The 14,149-nt window shown below is 39.5% G+C and overlaps 1 protein-coding gene across 1 annotated transcript in view; it reads left to right on the top strand.

Moving 5' to 3' along the window:
• The window catches only part of LOC101993096 (OX-2 membrane glycoprotein-like), a 47,083-nt gene that overhangs the window by 32,633 nt on the left and 301 nt on the right, over window positions 1-14,149 (top strand). Inside the window, exons 5-6 of the mRNA XM_005345122.1 lie at window positions 6,754-6,808; window positions 13,873-13,947. Coding sequence (XP_005345179.1) covers window positions 6,754-6,808; window positions 13,873-13,947 — 130 coding nt within the window. The remainder of the gene's footprint in view (window positions 1-6,753; window positions 6,809-13,872; window positions 13,948-14,149) is intronic.

Raw genomic sequence — 14,149 nt, 5'->3', positions numbered from 1 at the left:
CTCTCTCTCTCTCTCTCTCTCTCTCTCTCTCTCTCTCTCTCTCGGATGTGGAAGGTAGATCTTAGAAGAGAAGAATGAAGAAGCATTTTGAAGAGACGGCTACAGTAGTAGTCAGGAGACAGACTGAAAAGGTAGAAACTCAGGATGGGCAGGCTTCATGAGGGACAGGAATGGAGAACGAGGGAGAGGAAAGCATTATCTTGCCCAAAGTAAGGGTTTTAACAGTAAAGAGAACTTTTACAAATATATACAAAAATAGAGGGGGAGCAAGCTTTGGAGAGAGGATTAAAAATTCTGTTTTAAACATTGTCATTTTTAAATGCCTATGTTATACTTGAGGGAGTGTGTTAATTATCTACATGTATGGATCTGGGATTTGTGCAGCAGATGATAAGTTTTGGAATATAGAGGATATGATCTCCATGGAGACAGATTATAAAGTATCGCTCTCAGAGTCTAATTGGTACCCTTCACTGACAATGTGCTGCCAGGAGGGGGAGTGTTAGGTCAGTATTCGGTTGATTTCTCTAACAATGTCATGGTATCTCCAGGTCAGAGAACACACAGCAACAATCAACACAGATGCATGGCCAGTTATCAAAGCCAGTGACCACCTGGCCATCAACAGAGACTGAAAACTTAATGAGCCAACCTTGTCAGACGAAGGTATAATTTGTAGAATGTGATTACTTTCTGTCACTGTATTCTTTAAATTTAAGAAGTAACCTTACAAAATTTGGTCATGCAGTGCCTAGTGGCAATTATCATTTTGGAGAAAAATAGTTCTTTCAGTGTACAATTCTATTCCTAACGCAGTGAATTCAAGTGAGGTTTTGCTTTTGTTAATGTCCTTACATTTTGACAATAGGATTAGGTTTAACTGATACATAGCAATTATAGATATTTTTGGAGCACCATGTAGATTTGATCATGTCATATCTGTCTTTCTGTCTGGATTTTTTTTTTACTTAAACATGGATGAACCCCAAGTTCCATCCATGTTGCTGCAAATGACAGACTTTCCTTTCATGGCCAAATACTGTTCACAAGGGTGTGTGCGTCACACTTCTCACTCTGCTCATCATTTCCACACAGGCAGTTGCTGCATCTCTCATCTGTTATAAATAGTGCCCAGACATCTCTTCAACATTTCAACATTGATTTCTTTTCCCTTTGAATGTATATCCTAAAATAGTATAGCTTTATCACATAGCACCTTTGTTTTCAACTTTTTGAGAAGTTTTCATGCCATTTACCAAAATGGCCATTCTAATTTCTACTTCACCTCCACTGTGCAGGGGTTGCCTTCTCCATCTGCACACCCACTTTTCTTTGGTGTTTTTAATAGTACCTATTTTATTTAAAAGTAGATTACTCTTATGGAGTAAGCTGTTATCTTCTGTTGGCTTGATTGGCATTTTCCTGAGGATCAGTGATGTTAAGAATTTTTCATGTGCCCACTAGCCATTTTGTATGTCTTTTTTGAGATATGTCTATTTAGGTTTATTGTTCATAAAACCATGTAGTTTTTTTCCTAAGTTCCTTATATGTTTTCAAATATCAAATCCTTTTCAGAAGTGGAGTTTGTAAATATTTTCTTCTTTTCAGAAGATAGTCCCCTTCTTGCTACTGATGACTATTTTCCTTGTTGACCAGAAGTCTTTTACTATCATGTAATTCAGTTGTTTATTTTGGTTTTGTTGCCTGGGGTTTTGGAACCTTGTCTGAAATGTCTGTAGTCCTTACTGTTTCCACTTTCCCGAATATTTTTCTTAAGATTTATTCTAGTGGTTTTATCATCCTATATTTATAGAATTTTGTATTTATATTTTAAAACCTATATTATGTATAAACATATATGCAATATATAACATTCATATATTGCACATATAAATATATAATATATAAACTTATATACAATATAGGTTTTCAAATACTATATTTGAGCTGTCCTTCTGGTTGTATTTGATTTTTACAACTTGTGTGAGAGATCACTCTACTTTTAACCTCTTGCATGTGAGTTATCCAATTTCCCTAACACTATTTATTTATTTATTTGCTGTCTTTTCCCAATATGTTTGTGTGCTCTTAGCACTTTTATTGAAAATTGATTTTCTGTAAATGTGTGGGTTTATTGAAGTCTTTATTCTCTTCTGTTTATCTATGTGTCTGTGTTTTGCAAATAAATACCAAGCTCCAGTTTCATGGTATCTGTTGAAGTCAGGAGGTCCAGTGTCTTTAAGGTTCTTTTACTAGTTATATGGAGAATGTCATAGAAGTTGTATGGACTCTTTGGAGCACGTTGAGTTCTATAGACTTTTTGACTATTTAAACTCCCCCAGTCTGTGAAAACAGAGTGTCTTTTCAGTGTGTGTATCTTCTTTGACTTCTCTGTCTGATATTTGGTAATATTTTTTTCTCGCTGTGACAAGCTTTGGGAAGACTGATGACCTTTTAGTGTTATTTGTCTCTACTCATCGTTGCTATATGTTTATCAAGTCTTTCCTTTTTAGGAAAACTCACATTGTTCTCTGTATATGAATTTTGTAATTTTTGCCGATCTAACACCTTGGTTCTTTGTATTTGTTCACTGTCATGAATGGAATCCTTATTTGTACTTGAAATCTTGATAGCTGTCAGAAATAAAGGAAAAATTTTTGGTAGTAGCAGCAACATTGTGTTTGGAATGCTGGCAAGGTCTATATCTACTTGACACAAACTAGTCACTGGAGAGTAGGGAACCTCAACTGAGAAAGTGCCTCCATATGATCGGGCTATAGGCAGGCCTGTAGATCTTTTCTTTATTAGTGATTGATGGAGGAGGGCCCAGTCCATTGTGGGTGGTGCCACACCTAAAATGGTGGCCCTGGATTCTACAAGAAAGCAGGTTGAGTGTAATGCCTGCATTACTCTCTATGGTACAATTTGTACTACTGTACCGGGCCTGGAGATTAAAAGAACACACAAGAGACCTGGGTCATCTGTGAGGAGAGAATCGAATGCCGTTTATTCAAGTTTGGGAAAAAACCTTATATACCTAGCTGCTGCACAATGGAAATCTCCCCAGACAGGTAGAAAATTACCAAGCCCAAAATGGAGTAAACAGTGGCCCTATAGCTAACCACCAGGGGCAGAGGGAGCACAGGAGCAAACACGATATTTAGCTGAAATCTGCAACAAGATGTCTGGCCAGAAGCTGTCCTCAAGATAAAACCCGAGAGGAGGGGTAGACCAGTGGGCCCTACAGTTGAGATTTCCATAAAGAGCAAGCCAGTAATCAGCACCCCTGCATGACCTCTGCATTAGCTTCTGCCTCCAGGTTCCTGCTCTGTTTGAGTTGCTGCCTGACTTCCTTTGATGATGAACAGTAATCAAAGTATAAGCCAAATCAACACTTTCTTCCCCAACTTGGTTTAGGTCATTTTGTTTCACTAAAGAAGCATAAACTCTAAAGCAAGTTGATACCAGCATTGTAGGGTATTTCGGCGACAGACCTGACCATGTAGTTTAGGGGAGGATTGTGGAAATTTTTTTAGAACATTGTGTAAGAAAAGCCATTGCATGTTCATTCAATGTTTGATTCAGTAAGAGAACGGAGGATGTTGAGAGCAATGCAAAAGATGGAGGCATGGCTTGTGAAGTTTTAGAGTTAATTTTAAAGACTTTATTGAGGATATTTGTTATTTTGCATTAAGATTCTGTGTCTCTAGTTAGCTGGGGCTGAAGAATCAGCTGTGATTAACAAACTACCTACTACAGTAAAACCTTTGCTTTGCTGGGGTAATTGAAGCTGGTTTACTGGGACTGAGAAATTTAATGGTGAAAGAGATATCTTGATTGAGGGAGCCATTGTAGGATTAGCATCAACCTGGCTCTGGAGAAATCCCCAGGAATCCATAAGGATGACTCCAGCAATAGAGAAGAGGGGGCCTGATCTTGACTTGCCCAGTAGTCAGACTTATGAATGTCTTAAATATCACCGTAGAATCTTCATTCAGCAACTGATGAAAACAGAGGCAGAGACCCACATTGGACTACTGGACTGAGCTTCCAAAGTCCAGCTGAAGAGTGGAAGGAATGAGAATTTGAGCAAATAGGTTAAGACCATGATGGGAATACCCAGTGAAACAGTTTACCTGAGATAATAGGAGCATACCAACTCCAGCCAGACTGGGAAGGATCAAACACGGGACAAAACTGGTCTCTCTGAGTGTGGTTGTTTTGTGCCTCGACTCTTGTCCCCAAAGATACCACCAGGGATCCAGGACTTAGATGGAAAAAAGCAATGTTTATTCCAAAGCACAGTATTAGCCTAGGCAAGGAACTCATCCAGTACACTCAATGCAGTGAGGGTGGGAGGAGCTGCCTCCCAAAGATTACAGGACTTTATAGACAATCTTGCAGGACCACCAGTTCTCACCTAATTTGCATACCCAGACCTAATTGAGGACAGCAAATGATTACAAAAGGGCGTGGAATACAATAAGCATGATATCATTATGAAAATGAACTATGGACATAAGTATGTCCTCAGTTGGCCTGTTCCTACTTGTCCTTGGATTGTGCAGATGAAGCATATTATGGACATATTTTTAATTGGCTAGTTCTTGGCTATCCTTGAGGCAATGCTCTCCCAGTTGTCATCTGCTCTAGCGATGGCCCTTGTCACATGTGAAGTGTTTTTCAAAATAGCCTAGCCTAAACGTGTGGTTCAGGCGGAAAGCGATTAGGTCACTCTGACACTCTCACCAGGTTTTCATTTCTCTCAGTTGACAGTTGCATGGCTGGGGCAGACTGGGGGGCCACTGGCAGTTGCACCAGGATTTATCCCTACTGCTTGTACTGGGTTTTTGTCAACCTATTCTCTTTAGATGGATGCCTTGCTTAGCCTGGTTATAGTGAGGAGGGAGGGCCTTGGACCTTCCACAGGGAAGTGTCCCTTGCTCTCTCTGATGATTGGACGGGGGTGTGGTGGGGTGGGAGGGTATGTGGAGGGAGTGGGAGGAGGGAAGGGAGTGGGAACTCGGATTGTGGAAAAGAATAGTTTGTTTTCTGATAGATAGATAGATAGATAGATAGATAGATAGATAGATAGATAGATAGATAGATAGAGAAACCTTCATCATTGAGGAGAAATCTTCTGGGAAGATTTTATGAGATTCCCCACACAGAAGTTGTGTTACAGAGGTGTCAACTGCTGAACATGTTGCTAGCAGCTGAACTTAATTGTGTAAGGTGATATTGGTTTTAAATGAATAAAGAGACTATGGAGAACAGCTGAGTCTTGGCACTATGAGAGGCCAGGAGAGGACTTTAATGGCAGAGAATTTAAGGGGCCATGAAGATAGGTTGATGCTTGTCACTCCAAAGAGAGCCTAGGAGAGGCTATTGGTGAAAGTGGAGCCCAATTTTAGCAGAAGAACTCAGAATTTTGGAGATACAAGAATCATGAGAAGACCTTTGAGAACAGCAGCAGCAGAGGAGTGGAGCCAATGGGAGCCCAGAAGACAAGCTGTGTGGGCTGCAGAAGGCAGAGCTGGGGAAGTGAAACAAGGCCTTTAGAGGAGCTAAAAGACTGTGTGTAAATTGTAGACTTTGGATGTTGAGTTATTTAGACTGTTGGAGTTTGGTTTTGCTTCATATTGTGACTCTGTCCTGGTTCATCCCTCGTGAAATAAGAAAGTATTTCTTTTTTTTTTTTAATTTTACAATACTATAATACAATCGAGAAATGGCATTTGAGGAAACTTTAGGTTTTAAGAGACTTTGGATTTCTTAAAGAGACTGAATTTTAAAGTGTTTGAATTTGTAAAGACTGTGGGACTTAAAGTGATTATTGTTTTTAAAGGGAAGATCTTGGGGATGAATAAAAAAGGAAGGCTATGGTATAATAGCAATGTATTTACAGGTGTAGTTGACAAAGGGTCATTTGTGCTGGTTAGTTTATGTCAACTTGACACAAGATAGAGTCACTGCAGAAGCCTAATTTGAGAAAATACCTCAATAAGATTGGAGTATAAGCAGGCTTGTAGGTTATTTTCTTTATTTGTAATTTATGTGGGTGGGCCCACCTCTGGGAAGTTGGTCCTGGGTTCAATAAGAAAGCAGGCTGAGCAGACTGTAAAGAGCAAGCCAGTAAGCAATACCGAGCCATGGCCTCTGCATCAGCTGCCGCCTCCCGTTCTGATCCTGCCTGAGCTCCTGTCCTTTGATGATGAATGGTGATATGGAAGTAAAAGCCAAATAAATGTTTTCTTCCCCAACTTTCTTTTGTTTATGGCATTTCATCACAGCAATAGAAACCCTCACTAAGACAAGATGCAAAGTCTTTTGACTGATTCTGATTGTTCTCTATGCACGTGGTCATCACTCACAAATAACACTAATGTGGGATCTCTGAATTTAAACATAATAATTATGACATTTGATACATGCTGGCTGTTAAGAATCTTATTGCGTGTAAGAAATGTCTTATTATTCTGATTTTTAAAATAATTACCATAGAAATGCAATTGATGGCTAGGGAAATAACATTCTAAGTAAAGTGCCTGTTTGGCAAATATGAGAACTTGCATTCTACCCCAGAACTCATATAAAAATTCCAGACATAGTTCAGAAGTCTACTGCTCTTCTGGAGGTCATGTTTGGTACCTAGAATCCCAGGTAAGACCCACCTATCCTAGGCATTCAAAGATGCCTCAGATCCCACCAAGTTTTTCCCAACAGCACCCTTTACCTCACTTCCATATCCAGGCCCACAACCCTGGAAGAAGCCTACAACTCTACTGGAGGCTATGCTGGTACCAAGGTAAGACCTGCCCTCCTCAGAGCTGCCCACCTTACCCAACAGCATTCCCAGCATCTCTGTATGCCAGTCCACAATTCCAGCAGAAGCACACTGCTCCACACACTGGTTCCCAGAGCCCCAGAAGTCATGCCAGTATCCAGAATCCCAGGTGCCACACCAGCTTCCAGAATCCCAGAATCCCAGAGGCAATACTGGTACCCAAAACCTTAGTGGAGATACCCTATTGGACCCAAGGACTCACGGGTCACCAGAAACACAGGCCACTCAGACTTGCAAGGAAAGAGAAAACAAGGAGAAAAGTATCCATCCAACAAAGATACATGCAGAAATCAGCACATAAACCTATAATTACCCCAAGTCCAGATGTCTAGATGCCAATGGAAAAAGACAATCAACAACAGAGCACTATGCCACCACCAGAGCCCAGCTATCCTACTGCAGCAATCTCTGAATATTCCAACACAGCTGGAGCACAAGAAAACAACCTTAAAACCAACTTTATGGTAGAGGTTCTTAAAGAGGAAATGAATACATCCCATAAAGAAATCCAGGAGAACACAAACAATGAGAAGAACTGAATAAATCCCTTAAAAATCTCTCTCTCTCTCTCTCTCTCTCTCTCTCTCTCTCTATATATATATATATATATATATATATATATATATATATGTGTGTGTGTGTGTGTGTGTGTGTGTGTGTGTGTGTATACATATACATATATGTGTGTGGATAAAGGAAATTAATAAAACTATTCAAGACCTCAAAATGGAAGTCAAAACAATAAAGAAAACACAAGCTAAGGAAATTCTGGAGATAGAAAGTCTAGTTAAGTGAACAGGAACAACAGTTGCAAGCATGATCAACAGAATACAAGAGATGCAAAACACTGTCTCAGCTTTAGAAGATATGATAGAAGAAATTGATTCAGCAGTCAATGAAAATGTTAAGTCTAAAAAATTCCTGGCATAAAACATTCAAGAAATCTAGGCCACTATGAAAAGACAAAACCTAAGAATAATATGAATAGAAGAAGGAAAAGAATCCCAGCTCAAAAATCCAGAATATTTTTAATAAAATCATAGAAAAAAATCTTAGCATTGAGAAGGGCATGCCTAAAAAGGTAGAAGATTACAAAACACCAAATAGATTGAACTGTAAGAACAATTCATCCCCCATCCTAATCAAACTTTAAACATACAGAACAATGAAAGCTGCAAGGGAATAAGACCATGTAACATAGAAAGGTAGACCTACTAAAATTACACCTGACTTCTCAAACCCAGAATGACATGGACAGATGTCTTACAGACTCTAAGAGACCTCAGATGCCAGCTTAGACTGTTCCCAGCAAAACTTTCAATCACCATAGATGGAAAAAACACAATACTCTCTATCAAAGTCAAATTTAGCCATTTGAACTTCTTCTGTTGAGAATTCTCTGTTCAGTTCAGTGTCCCACTTTTTAATTGGGTTAATTAGCATTTTAAAGTCTAGTTTCTTGAGTTCTTTATATATTTTGGAGATCAGACCTTTGTCCATTATGGGGTTGGTGAAATCTTCTCCCAGTCAGTGGGTTGCCTTTTTGTCTTAATGACAGTGTCCTTTGCTTTACAGAAGCTTCTCAGTTTTAGGAGAAACTAAATTCCCATTTATTCAATGTTGCCCTTATTGTCTGTGCTACTGGGGTTATATGTAGGAAGTGGTTGGTCTCCTGTGCCCATGTGTTGTAGAGTACTTTCTCTCCTGTCAGGTTCAGTGTGTTCAGATTAATATTGAGGTCTCTAATCCATTTGGACTTGAGTTTTGTGCATGGTGATATATATGGATCTATTTTCTTTCTTCTACAGGTTGACATCCAGTTATGCCAGCACCATTTGTTGAAGACGCTTTCTTTCTTCCATTGAATACTTTTAGCTCCTTTGTCAAAAATCAGGTGTTCATAGGTTTGTGGGTAATATCTGGGTCTTCTATTCAATTCCATTGGCTGATTTCTCTGTTTTTATGCCAATACCAAGCTGTTTTCAATATTGTAGCTCTGTAATAGAATTTGAAGTCAAAGAAAGGGAGGATGGGGAGAGCTTGGGGGAATGGGAGGGTTCGGATGGAGTAAGGGTGGATATGGGAGCAGGGAAGTATATATTTTAATTAAGGGAGCCATTTTAGGGTTGGCAAGAGACTTTACTCTAGAGTGGTTCCCAGGTATACAAGGAGATGTCCTCAGCTAGTTCCTTAGGCAGCTGACGAGAGGGAGCCTGAAATGGCCCTATCCTATTGACATACAGATGAATATCTTGCATATCACCATAGAACCTTCATCTGACGATGGATGGAGATAGAGACAGAGACCCACTTTGGAGCACCGGGCTGAGCTCCCAAGGTCCAAATGAGGAGCAGAAGGAGGGAGAACATGAGCAAGGAGGTCAGGACCATGAGGGGTGCACCCACCCACTGAGATGGTGGGGCTGATCTAATGGGAGCTCACCAAGGCCAGCTGAACTGGGACTGATAGAGCATATGATTAAACCGGACTCTCTGAACATGGCAGACAATGAGTGCTGACTGAGAAGCCAAGGACAATGGCACTGGGTTTTGATCCTACTACATATACTGGCTTTGTGGGAGTCTAGTCTGTTTGGTTGTTCACCTTCCTAGAACTGGATAGAGTGGGGAGGACCTTGGACTTCCCACAGAGCAGGGAACCCTGACTGTTCTTTGGACGGGGGAGGGAGAGGAAGGGGGAGTGGGGGTGGAATGGGAGGAGGTGGGAATTATAATAATAACAATAATAATAATAATAAACAACAAAGTCAAATTTAAGCACTATCTATCCACATATCTAGAACTACAGAAGGTACTAAAGGGAAAACTCCATTCCAAGGAGGCTAACTCCACCCAACAGAAACACAGGAAATAAATAATCTCACACCAGCAAAACCAAAAGAAGGGAAGCACACAATACGTACATGCACTCACTCATATGTACACACACACATTCTATTACCACCATCACCAAAATAACAAAACTTAACAATAATTGGTTATTAATATCTCTCAATATCAATAATGGGTTCAATTTTATCAAAAAAGACAAAGGCTAACAGAATGGATGTGAAAACAGGATCCATTCTTCTGCTGCATACAAGAAACATGCCTCATCATCAAAGATAGACTGTACCCCATAATAAAGAGTTGGAAAAAGATTTCCAAGCAAATGGACACTAGAAGTAAACTGGTGTAGCCATTCTAATATCTAACAAAAGAGATTTCCAACCAAAATTAATCAAAAGAGATAGGGAAGGATACTTCATACTCATCAAAGGAAAATCCACCAAGGTGATGTTTTAATTCTCTACATCTATGCCCCCAAAATAAGGGCACTCACATTTGTAAAAGAAACATTACTAAAGCTTGAATCACACTTAGAACCCCACACATTAATAGTGGGAAACATCATCACCCTATACTCTCCAATTAACAGGACCTCCAGATGAAAACTAAACAGAGAAATAATAAAACTAACAGGCATTATGAATCAAATGGACCTAACAGATATCTACAGGATATCCCAACCACAAAAGAATATACCTGCTTCTCAGTACCTTACAGAACTTTCTCCAAAAATTGATTACATACTTGTTCACAAACTAAGTCTTGAGAGATACAATAAAATTGAAATAACCCCTGAATCCCGTCAGACCACCATGATTAAAATTGAATTTCAACAGCATAAACAACAGAAAACCCACAAATTTATGGATTCTGAACAACTCTCTACTGAATGACCACTGCTTTACAGAAGAAATAAGAAAGTAAAGAGTTTCTAGAATTCAATGAAAAATGCACAACATATTCACACTTATGGGACACAATGAAAGTGGTACAAAGAGGAAAGTTCATAGCATTAAGTGTCTACATTAAAAAGTTAGTGAGATCTCATACTAGCAACTTAATAGTATCCCTAAAAGCTCTAGAACAAAAAGAAGCAAACACAGCCAAGAGGCAGGAAATAATCAACCTCAGAGCTGAAATCAATAAAATAGAAACAAAGAAAACAGTACAAAGAATTAAGGAAACAAAGAATTGCTTCTCTGAGAAAACTCAACAGATACACAAACCCTTATTCAAACTAACTAAAAGACACAGAGATAATATCCTAACTAACAAAATCAGAAATAAAAAGGGGACATAAAAAGAGACAAATCCAGATCAAATCCAGACAATTATTAGGTCATACTTCAAAAGCCTATATTCCACAAAATCAGAAAATGTAAAGTAAATGGACAATTTTCTTGATAAATATCACTTACTAAAGCTAAATCAAGATCAGAAAAACAATTTAAATAGACCGATAACCCACAACATGTAGAGGCAGTCATAAAAAGTCTTCCATCAAAAAATAGCCCAGGGCCATATCAATTTAGCACATAACTCTACCAGACTTTCAAAGAAGAGCTAATACCAATACTCCTAAAATTATTTCACAAAATAGAAACAGAAGGAACATTGTCAAATTAATTGTATGAGGCCAAGTCACCCTTATACCCAAACCACATAAAATCACAACAAAGAAAGATAATTACAGACCAGTTTGCCTTGTGAACATTGATGCAAAAATACTCAATAACATACTCTCAATCTGAATCTAAGAACACATTGAAAAGATAATCCACCATGATCAAGTAGGCTTCATCTTAGATTGATAGAGGTACTTAAGAGTCTCTGTTATAGAAGCACATTCGTATCCTATTCTGTGAGATTCTGTAGTGCACAGTGCTAATGATTTAATTGCTCTGAGTTAACCTGTCATCTAGGAAGCTTGACAGGAAAGCGTTATTGGTCCTGGTGCTTGGGAGCCCTCCTCCACTGCACAGAGATGATGAAGATAGGCAGTAGATTTGTCCCTGCTACACAGAGAAGATAGCAAAAAGAAAAGACAAACAATGTCAATCTCAGTGACAAGACTGAGCACCTGACCAGAAGGGACAGCCTAACTTTAAAATGATTGACTTCCTGTTTCCATTTGCCACATCATTGGGCTAAGGAAGGAATGGAAAAAAGATTTTTAATATGTGTGTAAACGTAAGTCACAAAACAATCAAACACCAGTTTGGAATTATGATTAATAAAAGGCTTATTTATTTAAGGGGAAAACTTACAGATCACCGTCAGAGAGAGAGAGAGAGAGAGAGAGAGAGAGAGAGAGAGAGAGAGAGAGAGAGAGGAGAGATGATCAGGGCTACCACTGCTTTTTTAAAGCAAAAGAGACCATATCCAAGTGGGCTGGTATCTTATGTGAATCTGTTGTTTTCTCTGGTCACTGGTTCTCTGAGTGAAACATGGATTAATTGCTGGACTCCTGGGTGTTGTCTGTGTTCCAGATAGCTGAGACCTAGTTACAGATGAAGATCTTGAAACCAAATTAGTTAATCTTCTCTGATAGTTATTAGTTGGTTTCTACATTAGATTCCTTGAGGTAGGAAGAACCACCCTGAATGCGATGAAACCATTCCATGGACTGGACCCCAAACTGACTAAAGAGGGGAAAGTGAGCTGAGCACCAACTGTTTGCCTCCTGTCTGTAGATGCCATGTGACCAAAGACCTGTGTTTCTGCTTCCATGCATTCTTCGCTGCGGTGGACTGTACCCTAGAACCATGAGTTCAAATAACACCTTCCTTCCTTAAGATGCTCTTATCATGTACTGTTGCTGGTTTTTTTTTATTCTTTCTGCTCTTTGCTTTTTTGAGGGCCCACCAGCCAGCTCCCAAATAAATCACATAGACCTATTCTTATGTACAAACACCCAGCCTTAGCTTGGCTTCTTTCTCACCAGCTTTTCTTAACTTAAAGTATTCTATCCTTTGCCTCTGGACTTTTATCTTTCTCTATTTCTCTATACCTTTCTTTGTTTCTTTCCCCATGGCTTGCTGTATAACTGGGTGGCTGGCTTTTGATGTCCTTCTCTCCTTGTTCTGTCTTGCTCCTTCTCCCAGATTTCTCCTTCTATTCTCTCTGTCTGCCAGCCCTGACTATCCTTTCTCCTGCCTCACTATTGGCCATTCAGCCCCTAACTAGACCATCAGGTGTTTTAGACAGGCAAAGTAACACAGCTTCATAGAGTTAAACAAATACAACATGGAAGAATGCAATACATCTTTGCATCATTAAAACAAATGTAACACATTTTGGAAAATAATATTCTGCAACAATATACTATGTCACAGCAATGAGAAAAGTAATTTATACAAATTTAAAAAGTCTTCTACAATTTTCTCTTATACTCTTTTTTCATATTAATGCCTTCCCAGAATATTAATGTTTACACATGCTTACCCAGTCTTAATCACATACTGTGATGTGCTCTACTGTTTAGGAGGAACTATTACATAACAAGGTTGATAGGAAGATGTTCGACAGAGCTGTACTACGTAGCTTAGGAGGAACTATTACCTTACAATGGTTACAGGAAGATGTTAGCCAGAGCCTAGAGGTGGAAACCAGGGGGTATTTAGGACTTTGCAAGTTGATCAACACTGCAATACCTACAGCAGTTGACAATATTAATAATAATGTGTTGTATACCTTCAACATTGCTACAAAATTATGTTCTTGCTACATTGAGTTGTCAACTTGATACAGCCTAAGTCATCTGGGGGGGGCACAATTAAGGAACTGACTAGATCACTTTGGCCTATGGGTTTGTCTGTGTGGTACTATCTTGATTGTTAATTGATGTTTGAGGGTCCAGCCTACTGGGGGTAGCGCCATTCCCTGGGAAGATGGGTCTAGCATGTATAAGAAAGCTAGCTAAATGGTCCTCAGTTTGCTGTTTAGAAAAGACTCCCATGAACCTGGTATTTAAACAGTTGGTCCCAAGTTAGTGGCATTGTTTGGGGGAATGTTATGGAATCTTTTGGAGATGTGGTCCTGATGGAGGTGACCTGTGAGCTGGCTTTGAGATTTCTTAGTCTTCCTGCTTGCTGGCCAGGTAGCTCTCCTTTGTACTTGTGGTTGTCCAGCAATCCATCAAATAAACCTTTTCCCTTGTGTGCTGCTCTTGGTAGGTGTTTTCTCACACCAACAGAATCACCAAGTTTGTAGTTTGGAAAGCTTTCATCAAGGACAAACGTAAATTCAAGGTAACCTGTGACTCAGTTGAACTACCCTTAGGGTTCTCTTCCCTCCCTAACCCTCTCCCACTGCAGGGCAATCTGATAACAAGAAGGAAAATGCCTTCAAGGTGCACTTTTGTGGAAGTGAGCTCTGAGCCCTGAGGACCTCTAAAGTGTCACACCTGGTAACTAACAGAGAGAGAGAGAGAGAGAGAGAGAGAGAGAGAGA

This window comes from Microtus ochrogaster, chromosome 2, assembly GCF_000317375.1.
Source record: "Microtus ochrogaster isolate Prairie Vole_2 chromosome 2, MicOch1.0, whole genome shotgun sequence".
Lineage (NCBI taxonomy): Eukaryota > Metazoa > Chordata > Mammalia > Rodentia > Cricetidae > Microtus > Microtus ochrogaster.
This window is presented reverse-complemented; position numbering and strand designations above follow the sequence as displayed.